General features: G+C 42.3%; 1 protein-coding gene across 5 annotated transcripts; it reads right to left on the bottom strand.

Moving 5' to 3' along the window:
* Positions 1 to 5,607: 5,607 nt before the first annotated feature.
* Positions 5,608 to 22,397, bottom strand: ZNF202 (zinc finger protein 202). Of its 5 annotated transcripts, XM_037736631.1 has the most exons (9): positions 22,263 to 22,389; positions 21,126 to 21,245; positions 20,835 to 20,947; positions 11,304 to 11,803; positions 10,443 to 10,653; positions 9,987 to 10,075; positions 8,962 to 9,091; positions 8,302 to 8,421; positions 5,608 to 7,821 (listed from the first exon to the last, which is right to left on the bottom strand). In XM_037736631.1, the coding sequence occupies exons 4-9, from the start codon at positions 11,703 to 11,705 to the stop codon at positions 6,827 to 6,829; spliced, it is 1,947 nt and encodes a 648-aa protein (XP_037592559.1). In that variant the 5' UTR covers positions 11,706 to 11,803; positions 20,835 to 20,947; positions 21,126 to 21,245; positions 22,263 to 22,389; the 3' UTR covers positions 5,608 to 6,826. The 5 variants fall into 5 exon arrangements, with proteins under 5 accessions (XP_037592559.1, XP_017379854.1, XP_037592565.1 ...); XM_017524365.2 differs by lacking the exon at positions 20,835 to 20,947 and having other exon boundaries at positions 22,263 to 22,397; XM_037736637.1 differs by lacking the exon at positions 20,835 to 20,947 and having other exon boundaries at positions 11,308 to 11,803; positions 22,263 to 22,380.
* Between the last annotated feature and the right edge of the window lie 51 nt (positions 22,398 to 22,448).

Raw genomic sequence — 22,448 nt, 5'->3', positions numbered from 1 at the left:
TTTCCTAGTCTGTGGGCAATAAAAACACGGCGTCCACTCACCCTCTGCGCTTTCACTGGGAGCTGCAATCCTGAGCTGTTCCTAAATGGCCATCTTGGATCCGAAACTCGCTACACAAAATTTTTTTTTTACAAATATTTTTCTTTCTTCAACAATAAATTAACCTAAGCATACTGTAACATTTTTACTTTATAAACTTCTAGGTTTTTTAACCTTTGACTCTTTTGTAATACCTCTTAGCTTAAAACACAAACACACGATATAGCTGTACCAAAATATTTTTTTATCCTTATTCTTTAAACTTTTTTCTATTTTTCAATTTCTTATTATTTTGCTTTTTAAACTTCTTTGTTTTAAACCAAGACACAAACACACATTGGCCTAGGCCATGTCAGGGTCAGTATCACCAGCATCACTGTCTTCCACCTCCACATCTTGTCCCACTGGAAGATCTTTCAGGGGCAATAACGCCCATGAAGCCGTCATCCCCTATAATAACAATGCCTTCAGCCGGGCGTGGTGGCTTATGCCTTTAATTCCAGCACTTTGGGAAGCCGAGGCAGGGAGATCACAAGGTCAGGAGTTCGAGATCAGTCTGGCTAACATAGTGAAACCTCATCTCTGCTAAAAATACAACAACAACAACAACAAATTAGCCAGGTGTGGTGATGGGTGCCTGTAATCCCAGCTACTTGGGAGGCTGAGGCAGGGGAATTGCGTGAACTCGGGAGGTGGAGGTTCCAGTGAGCCGAGATCGCGTCATTGCACTCCAGCCTGGGAGACAGTGCGAGATTCCATCTCAAAATAAATATAAAATAAAATAAAATAAAATAAAATAAAATAAAATAAATAGTAATAGCAATGCCTTCTTCTGGAATCCTGCCTGAAGGATCTTCCTGAGGCTGTCTTGTAGTTAACTATTTTATTTTTTAAATAAGTAGGAGTACACTCTAAAATGATAATTAAAATATAGTAAATATATAAACCAATAAGTCATTTCTTATCAAGTATTATATACTGTACATAATTATATGTGCTAGAATTTTACATGACTGGCAGCACAGTAGGTTTCCAGCAGCATCATTGTGAACATGAGTAATGTATTGCTATGACATCAGCAGGCTGTAGGAAATTTTCAGCTCCATACCGCTGTTGTGTATGTGGTTTGTCATTGATGAAACTGTTGTGTGCTACATGACTGTGAGTGCATATATAATGTTAATGCGGTCTTTAACTGAAGTATTTAATCTATGTACATTTAATGTTATTATTTATATATTTTAGTTTTAGTTACCATTTTACTATTTGGTATCTATTTGACCCACCTGTTTTATATTCCTTTTTCTCTTTTTTTAGCTTCATTTGCATTAATTTTTTACTACATTATTTTCCCTCTACTAACTTGTCAGTTACACGTTTGGTTATTATTGTTTTAGTGGTTACTCTAGAAATCACAACATATATTTTTAATTATTACTGTCTAGAACACAAAATAGTCCTTTCCTGCTTTTTCAATAATGCTAGAACCTGCAAATGTTTTAACTCCATCTACTCTCTCCATCTTATGTGTTATTGCTGACATGTATTTTCATATTATATTCACTTTATACAATCAATATTGATTTATATTTATCAACATATTTACCCTTTCCATAGCTTATTACTTAGTGTATTTCTATATTTTCATTTCATAATCAATATTGCCAGAGGTTTTTGTAGTCTTTTCAAAGAACTAACTTACTTAACGTATTATATATATCTTATTATAACTTTCTTCAGTTATCTTCTTTCCATATTCTTTTAATTTGTGTAAATATTTATTCTATTTTTTCATCTGCTTGACCTATCAATAACTAGGAGAGGTATATTTAAATTGCTCACTAAAGTGATAGATTTATCATTTTTTCCTGTAATTCTAGTGATTTTTATTATATAGCCAGAAGCACATAGAAAGTTAGATGTTAAATATTCCTGGTGGATTAAACTTTTAATTATGTAGAGGTCTTCTCATAATGCTTTGGCTTAAAACATTTTTTATTCAATATTAGAATAGCTCATTTAGCTTTCTTTGAGCAGTATTTTCCTGGTATATCCTCACTTTAAAAATTTTTTCACTATTCTTATATTTTTGTATATCTGTTGTATACATCCTATTGTTATAATTTATGGGTTTTTTTTGCCCACTCTGACAATCTCTATCTTAAATGATAGTTACTAGTCTATTTTATTCACATATTTGACTTTTTGTCATCTTAGTAGTTCTATTTTTTCATCTTTTCATGCTTTTTTTCCCCTTTCTTTAGACAATCTTAGTTCCACTTTTGAAAAAAATATTAATTCCTATTTTCCCTCCAGTATTTAGAAAATTACTCTCTCCATTCTTATGATGAGTATCTTTGATACTACAGGGCACACTTAATTTAACAATGTTGAGGTTAACCAATATCTTACAGCTTTTGTCCTGAACAGTTCATTAATGTTAAAACACTTAAATTCAGATCACCCTATCCCAACTTACATCCTATTTCTATTCTCTATTTTAGTAATTAAAACTGTAGGTGTATTAACTGTAGTTGTATTTTAGTGGAGGGCCTTTCAAAATATCATGTTGGGGTTACTGAAGGAGGCACGGATCATCTCCCTTTATTTGCTGATCCAGTTTTCTGCTTTTGAGCTGGTTTCTTGACTCAGGGTGTATTCCTCATTGTTTGGATAGATTATGCAACTGCCCCATAGCTCTTTTGTCTTGGAACTGCTTCTCTGTAGACTTGTTGCTGAGATTTAGCAAATGAATCCAAGCACCAAGCAATTGCTGTAGGTCTCTTCCTGAAACCTTCTCTAACCCTCAGTAGTCCCTTGGACTTGTCTAGGAGATAAGATGTACAGCTGATGAAGTAAACACAAATGGAAGAGCAGAGAGAAGTTGTCTTATGGGAAACCCTGAGAATCTGCAGTTTTGTTTACATTCCTGTGCAAATGACCGTTTTGCAGCATTGTTACATTCTGCAGAGAACATAAGATTTATTTTCTATTTAAATGGAGATTTGGCTATTTTCTTTCATGGCATTTGAATCTTCTTGCTTCAACTACCTGCTACTACAGCTTCTGGAAGCCTTTACCTAACCCTACAATTTTATTCTTTAGCTTTCAACCTCCTCTGAAGAGTCCTTATCTTTATGGATTACCAAATAAACTAGTTTGTGCTGATTGATTCATTTTTTAGAATTTGAATTGCATTCCTCCTTCTGCCTGAAACCTCAGTATAAACAGGTGCATGTGTGCATACTCACATACACTAAAGACAAGAGGAATTGCACATTCAGAAATATCTTTACTTTTGCTGGTCTGACAACCACTTGGTTTCTTTTTGTTATTAAAGATAACAAAGGTGGTGTCTAAAGAAAGGTGGACTCCTCCTTGCTTGATCCCCTGGACTTCCCCAAGGATCAACTAAGTTATTCCACCTCCAAGGAGATGTGCTCACATTTGAAACATTGTTTCAGCTATTTTGCCATAATAAAGGTTAATGATTACATGGGTTGTGCATCTACTTTTTGGCTCTTTTAGTCTTTCCCTCTCTCATAAAGTAGAATAGCGGGTCGGTGAGCCAGCATCACTAGAAATATAAGGAGATGGAAATAATTGTAGGTATATTCCTCTCAGCTTTTGTGGCTGGAATATTTAGGTCAGCCAAGGGAGATGCTAGAGGTAAAACAAACTTTTTAAAATACTGATGTGGAAGGGTACCAAATTATTAACCTGCCCAGCATGCCATCAGTTACCATTTCTCAGTTCAGCTTTCATTCTAGAAAACTATTATGGGGCCCAGTAACTCTCATTTGGATTGCTGTCCTTCCAGCCAGTCTGATGAATCAAAAATTTTTTTAAGTCATTCATTTATTAAATATAATCTCATTTTTCCCATATGGCAGGGTGGTCCAGAGGCTGCAGCCTTGGCTGAAGGGGACCAGAACCATGTGTCTCTGCCATCTGGGTGGGACTCACTGGGCATTTTCTCCTCTACTACACTACTGCTCAGCGGAAACAATGTGTCTTCTATAGATCCATTACTTCAGTTGTGCTTTGAAGTGGGTAACAAGTTTCTTAGTGGATTTTGCTTTTAGCACCTTGATGTCAATCTGATTTATGAAATTCTTCATGGAGTTCATCTGAGGTTACTAGATTCTGCTTTGGAATAGGAGGCCTAAGTCCCAGATAATAAAACTATATTTTGACGTTATCTCTTGGGCATTTATTTCTCTTGGGAGTTTGTGGAGACGAGGTTAAATATTCCTTGGTTATTCCTAAATTATCTGGTCAAATACCCTTATATTATCATTTTTAATTTCATACTTCATTAGCACATCATTTCCAACAACCTGGCAATTCTGTTAACTAAGTAGATTACTTATTAATTTCCTCCAAATAATATCTTAAAAATCTGGCCATTTTCTCCCTCATAAACTTATTTTAGGTATTTAAGGATGCCAGAATTCTACTGCTTACAAGATACTAGAGGGGACCCCTCCGAATACACATCCTGTGCTCCAGCCTCCCTGCCCACATTCAGCTGCCCTGCTTCTTCCCTGCTGCTTCCCGTGGTTCTGTTTGTTCAGATTTGGGAGACATGTCCCTCCAAGAACCTCAGAAAATTGTGTAGTTTACAAAAGGGACGAGAGATTTAGTGTCAGCATATGAAACTCTGCAAGGAGATCAGCAATAGGGCTCTTTGATGTTCCAACAAACTGGCCCAGCCTCTCAAGCTTTCTCTCATGTAGAACTTCGATTTTCATTTATTGGACTAAATGCAAATAAGAGAATTAAAAAATCAATTTGTTCTGTCACCGCCAGTATTTTGTCAACCTGCATAAGCTAGGAGAAAGTATCTTTTGTGGCTGTGACTTTCACCCAGGACAAACTGTGCTTCGGCTTAGATATACGGTTGAGAAATGCCTTCATATTAGGACAGCATCTTCTGCAAACTCCAGACTTGGATCTTACCTCAGAGTGCATATATTTCACCTGACTCTGCTAATCGTACCAAGCCTTCCCTTCCTTATGGAAAAAGACTCTGTACTCCCAGATTTATTTGCGTATGAATCACCCTCAGAAATATCAGGACACTGAAGCCCTGGAAAAGGAATAGGTAAGATGGGAAGTCCCAGAAACCAGGGAACTTGGCTGCAAGTGTTACCTTTATTTATTTCATCTGTGTATATTTCCAGGACAATGGTTGACTGGTATTAATACCAAATCAGTCCATCAGAATATCATTGACCGAAATGAGAATTTCCCTGTTGGGCCATTAGAGTTGGAGTCTTATTAACTCTCCCCTATTCCTCTGGCCCATAATGGATTATGAGATAGAACAGAAGCAACCAGGCACAGAAGACTCTCCCTCTCATGCTTTAACCCCATACCCTGTGCTCCATTTATGGAAGATGTCTCCCCAGTCCTTGCCACTCCCACAATCAGAGCAGGTGAGGTTCATAATTATTCAGCCTCATCTCCATGGAATCTTTAGGCAACACAGATCCTTGGGCCATCATGAGATGCTACTTTTTAGTTCTCAGTTACACGAACGTAAGAAAAAGCAACCACCACAAATACATGAAAGCTATTTACTCCTGGTGAATTCCTCAGGGTCCCAGGTTCTGGGGTTCAACACTTCCCATGATGTCAGAGGACTCAGGCAGGGATGATGGGGACAGGGTGTCAGGAGAATAGTCTTGATGGTCTTGCCAGCAACAGCTTTTTCTTATTTTCCATAATTTGGTCTTAGTTGTTCTCCAGTTGTCTTCATGTGACCCATGGCTATCATGATTCTGCAATTGTTATAGTGCCTTTGTAAGGTGACACTGTTCCCAAATCCCCTTATTCACACCACCCCTGTGAAGGGGGTGTCGAAGGGTGGGTGGGCTTGTGCATATGAGGGAATGTGAATGATTTCATTCTGACTGAATTGTGCTTTCCTCAATAAGCTCTCAAACGCTACCATCTCACTTGTAGTAGAAGTGCTAGGGACGAAACCAAGAGACTGGCTGAATAATGGGAAGGTTAAATGCATGAGTATTTTAATAGGAAAAAATATTAAAGACAAAACCAAAACCCATATGGAAAGAGGCTTCCGACTAGGCCCTCCTTTCTAGCAGTGTTTGGCACCTGATAACAATTTGACATTGGGGGAGGGAGCAGCTTGGCAAGGTCCACCTGAAGCAGCTTTGAGATTTTTTTTGCCTGCTTCCATTTCTCCTCAGCATCAAAGGAAAGTGCATGGTAAGAAGTGAATCAGACAGCAAGGGGTTTGTACAGTCATCCTGTGAATGTGTGGCAAAGCCATCAGGACGCAAACCTCCTGTCTTGAGTTCAGAGCTGTGTGCTTTAAGACTTGAGCCCTCTAAAGACAGAATCCTTCAGGCTGGTCCCTTCCCAAACCTAAGGGGCTGTCCTTGGCCACTTTCAACTCGAGGCTGTTAAGCAGTCTTTAGGATATGTAACAGCCTATTTTTTGGACAATACAGTAACCACAACCTCTTAAGTCTTTTAATTTTCCTACTTTACAACCACGAGATAGAGGCAGCCACACTCTAGTGAAGGAGAAGCCTCAATTCAGGTTGTACTTTGGATGAAACATCTCAAGGCGTAGAAGGCGGCTGAGAGGTTCTGCCCAGGCTTGTATTTAGTTGCCGGAAGAGGTGATGTCGGATCTGGGCAGGTCAGGGAGACTCCCTAGAAAAGGTCTTCCCAGGCTGACAAGAGGGCTTTTCCTGTTCCTCACCTCCCTTAGGTGAGGGCTGAAAGCAGATTTCCTCACATGGGGACCTAGCTAGGAGGTCTTTTCTGAGTGGGTCCTCTGATGCCTAATTAAGTGATACCCTCTGCTGAAGCTTTTTCCACAAGTGGGGCACGTGAACGGTTTCTCCCCAGTGTGTGTTCTCTGATGCCTGACGAGGTGGTCCCTGCGACTGAAGCTCTTCCCACATTCGTTGCATCGGCAGGGCCTCACGGAGGCGTGTCCTCGCAGGTGCTTGGCGAACGCTGCGCTGTGGGTGAAGCAGCGCCCGCACTCGCTGCAGAGGTAGAGCTCCTCGGCCGCGTGCGTCTTCCGGTGCGCCAGGTACCGCCTGTGCTCACTGAAGTCCTCGCCACACTCTCCACACAAGTAGGGTTTGCCTCCCAGGTGGATTCTTTGGTGTGTTGTTAGCACAGATTTCTGGCTGAAGCTTTTGCCACAAATAGTACAAAAGAAGGGTTTTTCTCCTGTATGTGTCCTCTGATGCCTGACAAGGTCTGAAGTCCAGCGGAAGTGTTTTCCACAATCATCACATCTATAGGGCTTCTCCACAGATGGAGTTCTCTCAGCCTGGGTCAAAGGGGAGGTCGCTTCCAAATCCTTCCGGTTTAAGGGATATTTATAAGGAGCGTTCATCTTATGAACCTTTTGGTGCCTGGCAAGATGCGAGCTTCGCGTGTAACTTTTTCCACACTCCATACATTTATAGGGTTTCTCTCCCGTGTGAGTTCTCAGGTGTCTAACGAGGTGGGAGTTACAAGTGAAGCTCTTTCCACACACAGAGCAGTCATGGTGTCTCCCTAACAGTGGGTGGACGGGCGTAGTTTCCCGAAGGTTCGCAAAACTATTCACTTGAGAAATGTTTGTACCAAATCTTCTTTCATTAAGTCTACCCGGACTATCCTCAAAGACTATTTCCCAATCTGGAGTCTGGTGAATTTCTGGTTCTCCCAAAATAGGCCTGTGTATATCGTCCAAACTCAGATCTTCCTGCTCCACACACTCTTCCTCATCTTTACTCCTATCTCCTGCAGAAAGGGCAAGAGGAAAATAGGGGTCACTGTAGTGGCAACAATAACTTCTACACAATGGGGAGATTTTTTAAAAGGGTTTTGAGACGGAAAGACTCAATGGAATCCCTGTCCTGTCCAAGCACTTTCCCATATGTTATGCTATCAACAAACCTTGGTATGCACAAATATAATCCTCATTTTATAAATGCAGAGATTGAGAGTCGAGGGGTTAAGGGAATTGTACAGGAAATGGTATGGCTGCAATTCCACAAGTTAAAAATTTTCTTTTACCCTTTTGTATTACATTGCTATCAGACAAATGATGGGAGGAGAAAAGAGGAGGGAAATGATAGAAGAATTGGCTGTCAGAGGGAGAAGGCGGTACCGGCTGACATGTTAGAAGAACTGATGAGAGGGGGGCCTTGCAGAGAGAGAAGCACTGCCTAGAGGAACTGCCAGCTCAGGGTGGGTAAGACCCTTTTTGTCATTCCTCACCTGTGTAGGTAAAACTCAGGATTTCTGGCTCTTGAGTCTCTTGAGGCTCTTGGATATCTGGGACCCAAGGCTCTTCCTCTCTAACCTGGGAGATCTCATCAGGTCTGGGGATTGGAAATGCTGCTCAAGAGAGGGAAAATAGGATATCACGATTGGCTCAACAATTCCCTGTGTTAAGAGCGGACCTTTTCTACTTGGTACGTTGTGGAGCAAATACATAGCTAGGTCAGGTGATTAAATATTTCATCTCTTTAGCTTGTGTACTTTTAACCAAGTACTGCGTATCTCTTGCCTTTCTTGTGGTTTTCACCTGCAATTCAATAATTACACTCCTGTAACCTTATCCTCTTTTCCCATATTCAAGAAAGCAGATTATCGCCAACTCTTGTTTTGAAACTCATGTGCTTACTTCAAATATTTCTGTACTAAAGCTATAATATTACAAGTTTGTTTTCCTATTAGAGGTTTCCATTTCCAACCGTTTTCTCTTTCTTTTACTTGAAGGACAGCATATTTTTCACCTAATCCCTCAATTTTATTGGTGGGGAAAATATAAGAGAAGTTCACTGCATACAGTCTAAGGCCTAAGATACCCCAAAATTTCCAGCAGGAAAAAGATCTCTGTGCTTAGAACCCTCTAGAATACTTGCAATTCCTTACACAGAGAGACTACAATTCCACAGTCTTCTTCCAAGACATATTCTCCATAGAATTCTTTCTGTGTTGGATCCAGATCACTCCACTGGTCCTGGGAAAAGCATACAGCCACATCCTTGAACGTTACCAGTCCCTGAAACCACATAAGGATTTCATCAAAATGTGACGCTCCAGGTTGCCTTGTATTCTGTCCCTGTTGAAAGTCATACAGTAGGTAGACTTCAGCTAGGAGATGAAAGGAGCTTGAGAGGGGTGCTGCTTAAACTTATTCTCAGGGGAGCTGCTAAACTCATTCCCCTAGCATCCTGCACTGGCCCTGACCCCACCAATTCTGCCACTTTCCCTGAGAACCAGCTTATGTTCTTCTTCAAGGTATTGTTTAAAATTTAAGAAAGGTCTTAAAAATCATCATTCAGCTCCCTACTTGACACTTGAATGCTACCTATATTTCTGCAAAATTTATCTTTTCTAGTAAACTTTACCTAACTGACTCTAATCACTTTCAATGGTTTCTACACTCCATAGCAAAAAGAAAACCTTTTTCCTCAGTTAGATTACAATCTAAAACCATACATGAATTCTATTCCTTTTTTCTCCAGCCAGATGGCTTGGTTTCAGGACTTTGACCATGGTGAATACTTCATAAATGTCTCAGCAGTCCAGTCTGTCATTCTTACAAATGACTATCAAATTTGTTCTTTTTAAAAAAAAAAAAAAAAGCTAAACTAAAAAACCCTCATTTGACAACTTCAAAGTTGTACTGGAGTGTTACAAAATAATCCCATTTTGTTAGTTCTTCTAGTCAACGGCAAATAAATAGGCTTTGGCACCTGTGGATCCAATAGAGAATATTATAATTTATCTCATTGTCTTCTCCCTTTTCTCCCCTGCTCCCAGGCGCCTGGAGAACCGTGAGCTTAAAACCGACAAGAGTATAAATGTACATCCTGCCTGACTTGTTCAGTATGGCTAATGCCCAGTGGTTCTTCAAACTAATTCTCTGTGGTACAGAGGAAACTAGGGCACACCTGTGATAGAGCAGTAAGAAGAGCAACCATCTCCGAGTCTCCAGAGCTCCTCTCTGTAGGAAGGTCTGGGTCCTGGGGCACTGGAACCTCTAAGAAGAAAAGAAGGCAAAGATCAGCAATATGCAGCATGCCCCAATAATGGGCAAAAATCTGGACATCCCTCACCATCTTTGGCACGAAGGTGGCCCTATCCTTCCTATAATGTGAACCAAGAAACTGGCCTAAGCTCCCATATTCCAATCCCACCACCTGTAAGACCATCAGAATGCCAAGATAATAAGCAAGAATGTTGCTATCTAAGCTTGGCCCTATTTACGGGGGGCTCTAGTTGGTACTGTCTCCTCTTGACATCCTGGATTCTCCATGCAGTCTACCCAGGTTCCTTGCTATAGGAGAAATGTCCCCCTCCTTGCCTGCCTTCTGCCACAGTCCCCCCTTTCTGGTGAGGCTTCCCACCGCTCTCCTGCAGGGGCTGGAGCTCCTCTTCCTGGTGTGGACGCTGCTCTGCCGGTGCCCCCAGATCTGGGCTCTGTGTGGTTTCCTCAGGGGACTGCTGGGGGGTTGAGCTTTGCGCGGGATCCTGCAGCTCACTAGGTGGCTCAGGCTCTGCTCCTAGACGCACTGTCTCCTCTGACAGGACTTCCTGGCCATGAACATGGACAGTCACCTGGGAATAATTCCAACTTCCAGTCACCATAGAGTCAGGAGGAAGTTCTTGGCTGTCATGGGGGCTTATTTTGGGAGATGCCTAGAGAAAACACACCCAGAGGGACCCAGACAAGGAAGGGAAACTCCAGTTCCACTGGAGCAGGCAGGAGGAGCTGAAGATTATCTTCCCCAGGACAAGGTAGGGAGCGTGCAGTCCTGAGCTGCTCTCTCACCTTCCCTAGCCTTGGCCCCCGTAACCCAAGGCTCCTTCCCATCTCTACCTGTCCCAACTGCAGCTCTCCTTGACTGTTTCCCTAGCTGACCAGCCAGGAAGGGGGGATCTGTGATTGGGGGTCTATGAGAACCTCTGAGGAAGTCACAAAATTCTCTCCAGGAACCCAAGGCACAACGCTCAAAGAAGGGAAAACCAAAGCCATGACCCTTTGGTGGCTGAGACCCCTCAGATGGTCCCTACATAGGTGTTCCAAAATCCAGAAAGTCACACTCATACACACACATCCCCCTAATCCAAGGGGCTCATGGATCTATGAGCAATCCAAGGGCAGAGCCCATTAATTTATGGGGATCCTGTAAGCCCTCCCCGCAAATCCAGCCTTCCAGCAAATAGTCCCCCTCCACATCACACAGATCAGGACTCCCCCTCCTCACCCACCGCCTTGGTCTCCTGGGTTGTTTCTGCAAACCCTCCACCAGCGTCACTGCCTCCTCGCCACTTTCTGGCCGTTGGCCCCGCACCCAGCTCTGTAGTTCTCCAGGCAGGACGGTAAGAAACTGTTCCAGCACAAGCAGCTCTAGGATCTGCTCCTTGGTCCGCCTCTCTGGTCTCAGCCACTGGTGACAAAGTTCTCGGAGTCTGATGAGAGCTTCTCTAGGGCTTGCTGCTTCCTGGTAACGGAAGCGTCGGAAGTTCTGGTGAGAGGTCTCCAGCACTGGGTCATCCCTCTGTAAGACAGACTCTGGCCTACAGGTGAAATCATCTTCCAGTTTCACCATCAGAATTCCCTCTTCTTCCCAAAGATCCTGGTCCTCTGGTTCCACAGTTGTAGTCATTTCTTGGCTTGGGGTGGTCTCACACCATCTAGAGCAGCTCACACTGTCATTAGCCCCCAGCCTCAGCCTGGACACAGCAATATTTCCTCCCAAAGGCCCTGGGTAGAGAAGTAAAGACAAACAATAGTATAAGCATGAAACTGAGGACAACAGTCTGAGTTCAATCATAATCCTCTACACAAACTTCTTCAAATGCTTAAATCCTCTTTTCCCCAGCTTCCATAGCCACAAATCAACAGATCCAGTTGGGAGAGGATAATCAACTAAAGGTATGGTCCTAGGCAAGGTTCATACTCCACAAGAAAATACTGTATCTCCACTTTGTGAATACTGCCAATTCCACCTCTAAAGGCTCCAAATCTGTTCCCTCCTCTTCCTTCCTACAGACCGCTTTAGTTTGAGCCTCCCTCATCTCCTGCCTGGACTACTACTGTAACTTCCCAAGATCCCTGCAGTACTCAACTATGAGTAAAGTGCATCAGAATTACGTGTGGAGGTTTTGCAAAACACAGTACCACACAATGTTTTTCAGACACTCTGATTCTCAGTCAATCCAGGCAACTGTATGTTTAGAAATGTTACATGCAGTTCTAATGTGTATCCATGGTTGAGAAATACCAACCATGAGGGAGGTGTGGAAGGTTATGAGCGAAAGTCCTGGAGTTAAACTGCCTGCGTTTGAATCCTGCTCTATCGTTTACTAGGTATTTCCACAGTGGAACCATAGACAAGTTCTCATTTTCCTTAGGCCGGTTTCTCTGTCTACAAGAGGGAAGATAATAATGGTTTTCATCTAATAGGCTTATTGTAAGGATTAAACGTATTACTGTCTGTGAAGTGCTTAGAAGAGTGATGGCTATTATAATATGGCATCAGCTACTCTTATAGTTTCAACTATATTACTCAATATTTAAAAACAAAACCTTTTTAACGTAAGATCAGTTCCAAATCCTGGGAATGACATGAAGCTCTTTACAATCAGCTCCCAATCTATTTTTCAAGCTTCAGATCCTATCATTTCCCTGTATTGCCTAGTTATAAAAAATGCATTGCTGATCTCTCTACAACAGGGTGCCTTTTCAGCCTCCGTATCTTTCTGAAGGTTTTTCCTTCTGCATAGACTACTCTCCGCCCTTCACCCCTCCCCTTTCCATGCTACAGAGTGTGTTCTGTTTCTTTTTAACGGGTCTTATCATTTTTATTCCCGTGATTTACAGCTTAGGTTCCTCTCGCTTCTCATCTGGATGACTGCAACCGCCTCCAAATGCGAGCTACCTGCCTCCAGATTTGTCACCTTCACATTCCCACTCAGTATCACCAGAAACAGCTCTCTTGGTACATGTGCTCATGTCCTTTTCCTATCTAAGATCCTTCCATCACTCCCTGCTATCTTGTTAAGTGAAATACAAACTTCAAAGTATTATACATTAGCTTGACATTCATCTTGTTATTCTCTTTGCTCTCCTCTCCAATCCTTTCAGATACATACAACACACACACACACACACACACACACACACACACACGTGTGTGTACATGGAAAGCAAACAAGAGTCCCATGTTCTTTAGCTTTTGAACATGATGTTTCTTCTCATTCTTTATCCTTGGTTAGGTTAAACTTTAAAATTTTTCAAGACATAAGCTAACACTTTATGTCTTGAGATGTTTTCTTTGATCCCATTTCCCCTACTCTTAGACATGATTAGAAATCACCTAAATCCTCCCATAGCAACCTGGGCACCTTTCTATCATAGTATTGGTCATATTACATAGCCATCGCTTATCTTTCCTGTGAAACTCTTTGAAGTCAGGTACTATTTTCCATCAATCTCCAATACCTATAATAAGGTATACAATAAATGCATTTAAAATGAATAAAACTACTCCGAAGCTTTTTCTTATTGTTAACAGGAAGAACCCCTGTTTCCTCCATTATGCTTTTACTATCTTTTTTATTATTCACCATATCCTGTTAATTCCACCCTCTAAAAAACGCCTTTCAAATCCCTCCATCTCTTCATCTCTATTGCCATTCCCGCAGTTGAGCCATTATGACCCAGTAGAAGGTATTAATAGCAACTTAAAAAAAATTACAATATCCTCTGCACCTAAACAGCACTGGCACGTAACAGGCACTGATACACTGGAGAGGTGACTTAGTTCAACTTCCATGACTGGTTTTCTTGGTCCTGTCCCCGTTCCAGACCAGTGTCCACAAGCAGCTAAAGGGCTCCTTCATTTCTCAACCCTTTTGTACTGTACTACAGCTGCGTCACATCCATGTTCAAGGTTATCGATCCACTCTTTAACAGCTGTGTCTCATCTGTTGTTGCCCGCCAAATGAGTTTATAGTCAATGACCATATTATCTTTCTTCTTTCTCAAAACCCTCTTAATTCATGCTCTTATGACATTGTTTTCATTATCCTCAGTCACTTGCAACATGCTTTCATAGCCTACTGTGGATAGTTCCCTGATTCCTAGATCTTCCTGTGTGATTTTTCCTCTGCTGTCTCTACCTCATGGTGGTTTGTTTTCTGAAGTGGCTTGTATTTTTTTTTTTTAATCTTTTTACTTTGGGAGTCCTCAGAGCCTTGGTAAATGTGAGCCCCTTGAGTGTAATTTCATTTATTTCTTCCTAAATGCTAATGGTTTCAATGATCTTGGATCAGTTTGTTTATTCTTAAGACTCTCTCTCTTGCCCAGGCTGAAGTGCAGTAGTGCAATCATAGCTTGCTACAGCCTGGAACTCCTAGCCTCTCAAGTAATTTTCCAACTTTGGCTTCCCAAAGCACTGTTATTACAGCCTGAGCCACCGTGCCTGGCCAAATCAGTTTTTAATGTTAATTTCTCAGGGTGTTCCTGAATAATGTTTTTAGTGTATTATTTGGACTGATGCCTTCAAGTAATGTTTAGCCTAACCAAGGCTCTGGAGAACATACTTCCTTGTACTTTTCCTGGGTCAGTAGGAAGATTTTCAAAGGTCCAGGTTTGCAGGCTGCTCAATTCCATAACTTTCATACTGCATCAGCTCCCCAAGTCCTATCTCCTTGTTGGAGTACCAAGATTAAAAGCTCAAACCCTAGAAACTTTATTTTGGTTTGGAATCTCACTGAGCCATGGTAAATGCTATTCTTCTAGCATTTATTTCTTTTTCCTTCTGGAACCTATACGCTTTCCTTTAGTTTTTAAGAAAGACAAGGAGAGGGTATGGGCAGATGGGCAGACAAGCACAGGATTTAATAACGGGCAGGAGGCCCATCCACATTAGCTCCACATAGGATACTCCAAGTAGGTGAGTGGTGAACTTCCTAACACACAAAATCTGCCTAAGGCTTCCCAGGAACCTTAGGATAACATTTAAACTTCTTTAAATTTGATACACAAAGCCCTTCAAAACCTGGTCCCCACCACCTCTCTTTCCTTCCATGACTGCCAATCCCATTGAAAGCCACTGCTCAAACTACTGTCTTTCTTTTCTATACCCTTCCTGGGCTTTCCTCACACTGTTCCCCCTGTCTGAAGTACCCTTTTTCACCCTCTTCACGTGGTTAACTCTACTCATCTTTCAGATCTCAGTTTTTCCAAGATGCCTCCTCTGGTCCTCCCAGATGATGCTTCCATAGGGACTAGTATCTACCCCACAACAGCACACATATGTGTTTATTTTTTGTATCATAAAAATTGTTCATCTTCTGTTGAACTCACTGGACTGTAAAGCTCTGAGGGCAGGGACATGCTGCATCCAGCGCGATGCCTGGCACACAGCAGGCACTCATTTCAAATTTGAAGAATGCAGAAAACGCTTAGTAAGGTTTTAAAAGTCTGTTTCCAAAAGGATAGATACCATGTCATATTAACCCATATTCATAATTTGTCTAGCAAACTGTGCGCTGGATAAAGGCATAGATAGGAAGAAAACATTTATTGTTTGGATTGTAATGGAATTCTTAGTGGTTCCCGAGGTGATGGAACCACAACTCATCACAAGAATCTTCAGGTTGCACTGGGAATAATCCAAATGCAAGTCACACAACACTGGGCATTTGAAAAAAAAAATCATTTTCCATTGAGGATGTAAATCAATTTTAATAAGCACAAAATCAGACAACAAATAATTAAATGCAACTACAATACTGATTATTTATCCAGACAAAACTGTCCAACCCCCGCCCCAACTCCTACCCCTGGAAGACAGAATTAATATATAACGTCTTTTGGCTTAATAAAAGGACTTACTATCTTAAAAGTTTGAGAACAGACATCCAGTGAAGTAGACTTGGAATCCTCATTGTTTTCATGCAGCACTAGGTACAAGAGATTCCAGAGTATGGATCCTACAACATATACATTGACAAAAGAGTTCCTGCTTTCAGAGGGCTTTGCTCTCCAAAGAAAAAAGAACATGTAACAGCGCCACACAAAACCTGCCATTTAAAAATGCCCTTCAGAAGTCACAAGCTGAGATTTCTGTTGCTTGTTTTGCATTTACTTTGGCAGCCTAGGAAGATGAAGGAAAACAGATCAGTAATCGAGGGAATGAAGGAAGGAGTCTTGGTGGGTAAAAGACGAGAAATGAATAGGAGGTACAGCAGTTCTGTGCACAGCACCAAACTGGGTATCCAAAGATGCACGACCCAGCCCCAGATCCCCAAGAAACTGGAGCTTCCTTGAGGGTTTCACGAAGTAACATACACAAGACACCTTGTAAAAGGTAAAGCCATCTGCAGATAACCACTCTCCTAACTCAGTGATTATGTGAGATGTGAGAGCTTTATGAACTGTGTTGTGCAATTGTCAAGTATAAATATTAGAGGCAGAAAACAGATGTTGTGTTTTTATTCTATAATTAATGGGATGTACTATGCCACAAGTATATCTTGCAATTTGTTGCCTTTGCTGTTCTAATATCTTTTTTCAATGTCTGTCCCTGGAAGAGTTCCAGAGTAGGATAAAAACTAGAGAGAGAATACAATAGAGAATATGAAACCAGGCCAGGATTAAGTAAGAGGCTTGGTTCCAGAAGACACTAAAACAGTATCTGCAAAGATGCAACCTAGTGTCTTCAGTGTGTGTTCCTACAATACATAGGACTGGAGAGAAGATATGAAGGTAAGACCTTTGTGCAATCCTCAGAGCCCAGCTGTCTCTGCCCCTTATCTGAAGGTGTCACACGGCAGTGAAGACCCAAGCTCAATTCTCTTGAGAAGAACAGAAAACCACAGGCAATGAAAGAATATCTAGTTCTCTGCCTTAAAATGCTACTAGCTGGGGTGATCTCTCTGGACCATAAATGGCAGTCTGTAGTCATATACTGTCAACCTAAAGGAGAGCCAGTAATCTGCCTATTTACTGGCAAACAATCTTCAGAAGAAAATAGTGATCAGAACTGAAATTATTACATTTAGTAGATATTTATATCCCTTCCAGTCCCCATTCTTATTTTCTACCTTAATGCAGGCCTATAATTTGGGAATTTTAATATGACTGCTTGCTAGGGCTAACCAGGGCCCGTCAACAGCTCCTCTCAGTGTTCTAGAATAGAAATCCACTAATAAAATCTGTTAACTGCTCTTTTCTAATGCTGCTGCTATTCTTTAAAATGAAAGATTAGCCCAGTACAATCCTTCTAATGAAGATATTCTTTTATTCTTAATTGTCCTATATGCAAGCTTTTATCTAGGCTTTCCATATAAGGTTGGGGGTCTTGGAGTGCTGGATCTGAATTCCCGACCTTGCTTATTAGCCATGTAACACAATCTCCTTAAGCCTGTCTTATCCTCAAAAATGTGGCTATTACTACCTATCGCATGTGGTTGTTTTAAGGAGTAAATGAAATAACCTATAGAAATCCTTCAGCATAGAGTCTGGCATAGGGTAGGTACTCAATATATTTCATTTGTTTTTCCTTCAAGCTATTTGAAATCCTTTTGGGAAGAAGGCAAGATTTAAATGATAAGCAAATGGTTCTTTATTTCATCCTAGTTACACAAAAAAATAGATTGCATAAGGAAAATCTTGGTCTGTTTATTGTTATATCAAAGAAACCACGGTAAATCAAAAAACAATTCTTGTCTTGGAGGCACTTATGAAGTGTTGGAATACAGATGAGACAGAAACTTAAACATAGGTTCTCCCACTGAAGACCGTATCAGCAATGCTTCTAATTTCCAATGTATCAAAGTCCTGTCTACTCCCTGTAATTGGCAGGATACAATTTGAGGCGAACTTGGTGTACCAAGAAGTCCTATGAAAACTTAACCTAGATGACACAATGAATGAAAGGGAACACATTCCCTGGCTTTTGGCCTTCTAACACATGATCAGTATGCTTCAAACCATGTTTAAAACTGTTTCTGTAAAATATTTTTGCCACCTAAGTTTTTTTTTTCTCTTCATAAAAGTAATAACTGAATAGCAAGGGGAGAAATGGCTCAAAACTTGTTACAATAGGTTTCAAAGAAAGAGAATAAGGTATAGAGAAAGGGAAGACAGGAGGAAAGAACCAGAGGTCAAATAAGTAGGAGGTAGTACAGGGAAGTCAGTGAAAGCTAAGACACAAGTATCTTCCACCTTGAAATGCTGTAGACTTATGGTTAGCCTCAAGATACTAGGTAGGAATAAACATGTCATTGAGAGTAAATGTGAACACAAAAATTAAAAATAAAATTATAATAATTCACTTTCTTCTTAATTAAAATGTTTTTGGTGGTTTTATATATGGTGGGTCTAAGAGGCAATGCCAGATGGTAGATAGCTGCCTTCGGGGGAGGGTGACCTGTGGTCTGTCCCCTGCCCTACATCGTAAAGATGTGTCATCTTGGACAAGTCACAGCAGCAGCTCATGTTGAATCTTGGGATGATTCTTTATCTAAAGGTGGAGAACTGGACCAGCTCTTTGATGGTGATGAGGGGCTTTGAGAGGAACAAGGACATATAGCATCTCTGTTGGATTTGGGCCATAATGTATCAGCCTAGGATACTGAGAGAGATTTACTCAAGAGTTGAGGAGGGCTAGGGGCCAAATACAAATTTTTAAGTTTTGAGACAGGGTTTTACTTTGTTGCCAGACTGGAGCGCAGTGGCAAGATCACAACTCACTGCCATCTCTGACTCCCAGATTCAGGCCATCCTCCCACCCCAGCTTCCCAAGTAACTGGGACTACAGCACATGTCACCACACCCAGCTAATTTCTAAATTTTTTGTAGAGATGGGGTTCTGCCATGTTGCCCAGGCTGGTCTCAAATACTTGGGCTCAAGTGATTGGCCTGCTTTGGTCGCCCAAAATGTTAGAATTACAGATATGAGCCACTGCGCCCAGCCTCAAATACAGATTTTTAAGAGGCCATATTTATATACCTGACCATCATGGTCATGTTGGTTAGCCTCCATACAAAGCTAGGCTTTTTAACCTTCAGGAAAATTACCCCAAAGCAGTTACTGGCCTAAATAAAGCAGGTCAATGTATAAACCTCAGTTTAAAACAGAACATCACAAACTAACCTGAAGCAAGTAAAGGAGGGGACATCAAACCTGACACCCATTCTGATGAGAGCAACAGCTCTCTTTTGGCAGCCAAACTAATGTATGCAATTCCTACAATGAACATGGTCAATGCCAATCAGATAATCAGAGGAACCATCATTTAATGGGAAATAACCCAATATCATATATATAAAAGAGCTGACCTGAGGTTTTGCTATAGATAACTCATAACAGCAGTAAATTCAAAAGTCATTTACTTTGTTTTTAGCTTTGTAATTAACACACCTTGTGTGGATACCCCCTGTTCTATGTCTGGATGACTTCCTTCTGGCTTTGCTCAAGGCTCCCTTGCATTTGAGGAGACGATAAAGGATGGGATCCCCACCTGCTGAACCAGAGGAATCTGAGGAGAACCAGGTTTCCACTGAAGACCAAATCATGACCCAAAGAAGTAATCCCAGAAGTCATTCTTGCCGTGGGCATGGCTTAGTGTCCGTCTCCCCACTGTGAGCCCTGCCCTCAAGAGCAAGGGTCTCCTTATTCATTTTTATATTCCCAGTGCCTACCACTTTGTCAAGCCCTTAGTAGAAAAGGTGCCCAATAAATGCATGTTGAGTTTAATTAAGCTTTCTATTTCTCCTTCCCCAACTTGTATATATTCTAGAAACACTGAAAATTCAGAAATCGGCAGGTATCAGGGCTCCTGGGTAATAAACCATTCACAGGGATAGCTGTAGGAATTTGGCATTAGCATTCATTCCAATCGCTTGGGGTAATCAGGTGGCATAAGCATATCCTGCTTTACGGTATAGCATAAGGTCAGGGGAGAAAAAGTTCAAGAGGGGAGAAAGACAAGGGATGGAGATCAATCCACAAGTATCTACTGAGCATCAGTTGTGTCCCACACTATTCAAGGTGCTGGGCAGAGAAAGACAAAAAAAGCAGAAGCTCTGACCTTAAGGAACTTAACAGATAGTTAAGAAACAGCAGGATTTTAGCAATACTAGGAATTCACAGCAAAAGCCCAGAATACAGGTGTAATATATATGATCAAAAAGTGACGTCCCTATCAAGAGAATTAAGAAAACCAAGGGGAAGAACTCATCAACATTTCACCTCAAATTTAGCATATAGTATTCAGTTTTTTAAGTACACGTTCTTAATTTTATGAACAAAATATTCAGACCTAGGTGATTAAATTATCCACAAAAGATCAGATTACTGGTTTCCAACACAGAAGTGCTCAAACAAGGGTCTTCTGAACCCCAGCCTACTGCAATGTGTATATTACATTTGGCCAAAAGGTAGTTGTTTTCAAAGTAAAGAACCCAGATCTGCAGCATCAGTACCTGAGCCTTGTTAGAAGTACACATTCTCAAGCCCCAGCACAGACCTATTGCCAGAAACTCTAGGGGTGGGCCTCAGCAATGTGTGTTTAACAAGTCCTTCAGGTGCTTATAGTAAGTTTGAGAACCATCACCTGAAGCAAACGCAGTTAATCTGAAGTTCATGCAGAAAGCCACTGTTGGTTACATTAAAGGGTTTGCTGGTGAGAGAACAGCAAAAGCAAGGGGTCTAGAACTGTTTCACGTTTTAAATCTGTGCCAAATTAACTGGGGAAAAAAATGTAAATCTGTAACTTACCTCATCGTACAATTTGTAATGGCTGAGTCCCTCACATTGTGGTAAACCTTGTTGTACCCTTGGAATGACTGTCTACTGCAATATAATATATACAGAGTACAAAAAGTGTATAGCTGGAGGAGAAAGGGTGAAAGATTATGAATCCCAGGTGTTTGGTCCTAGGAGGAAAAATTCCTGTCCTCTCTCCAACCCTGCCCACCCTCTTATGCTAGATAGTAACAGCAGAAAGTTCTCCAAGACTGCTCCGCGTTGACACGCTTCCCACCAAGCCTCTCACGGCTATCCCACAACCTTTCTTAAGTAGCTTCCTGGATCAAGCCACACGGGGCAGCTTGGAAGAGAAGCTAGGAGGGATGAGAGGCTCCACTAGCATTCCTTGTGGCTTCTGAGTGTAGCTGCCCTGGGTGTCACCTGCAGAGCGTGGACAGAGAAAAAACAACAGTTCTAAGCCCAGACTCTAAGGGAGAGCCTGGGATATGGCGCTGCTCCCCAGGATCAAGGTGGTTCAAGAAAGGCTGGTCTAAGAGTCTCCCTCTGGGGAGGTCAGTACAGATTCCAAGGCAGACAAGATTATCAAAGCGCCTAGGAGATGCGAACATTCATTGTTCAGAAAAACAAAAATTAAACTGACACCTTTCTGAAAGAGCACAGCCCATCCACGGCACACAAACTAACAAACTTTTAATCAAGACAGACAAGAAGTAGGTATACTCCTGCTAAAAGTAATGCTGGTGCTGGGAAGAGGTGCCAAAACCGGCTGTTAGGAGTGGGAGGAGAGGAAAGTTCTAAGTGGAGACAGCAGCTACTGGCTTGAGGGGAAGCTCAAGAGTCTGTCACAGTGGCAGCTGAAAAGCCACTGGCCAGGTGGACGCCAAGGACTACTATCATCACAGGTGATAAGATCACGGGTGAGTGTATCTGAGTGTGTGCGGCGGGGAATGAGGGGAGCTTGGGAGTGTAAGGAGATATGGCTCGCTGGGGCAAGGAGCCCGCGGAGATGATCTTAAGCAATCTGAGAGTCGGCGTGAGAAAAGGTTGAGGAAAATAAAGGGAGCTAGACCACTCCTCCCTCTGTTCCGGGGGGACAGTGGCGCGGAAGCCATACGAGGTATGAGGTACGGACTAACTACATTTCTGCAGGCCCCAGGAGGGGGCGGAGGGCGGTGGCTGGAAAGGGAAGGAAGCCAGAAGCACCATCCGCGTCCCCGGAGACACTGGCTCCCGCCACCAGGAAACACAGAGGCCACAACGTCTCGGCCCCCTCAGTACACCGCCGCCGCCCCTTCCCCAGGACACGGTGATTTCCCCAGGCTCTGGGGGGCGGGGTCTCCGGTCCCTCCCTCTCCTCCCTGCCCTGCCCTGCCCCGCTCTGCCCCATCTGGTCCGGCCCGGCCCAGCCCGGCCCGGTCCAGGCCCCTCAGCACTCACGGCTCCGACAGCTCCGGCGGCTCCTCCCCTGCCCCGGCTTCTCTCCCACCCACTCCTGACCGAAACAGCGCCGCCGGATCCGAGCCGCGCGGGGCCTAGCGGGTCGGAACACGTGGGGCCTTTGCGCCCGGAACCGGAAGCGAACGCTAGCCCCGCCTTCTCGCCGCGCTGGAGCCTTTCTAGGCT

This window comes from Cebus imitator, unplaced genomic scaffold (assembly GCF_001604975.1).
Source record: "Cebus imitator isolate Cc_AM_T3 unplaced genomic scaffold, Cebus_imitator-1.0 Scaffold0, whole genome shotgun sequence".
Classification (NCBI taxonomy): Eukaryota; Metazoa; Chordata; class Mammalia; order Primates; family Cebidae; genus Cebus; species Cebus imitator.
This window is presented reverse-complemented; position numbering and strand designations above follow the sequence as displayed.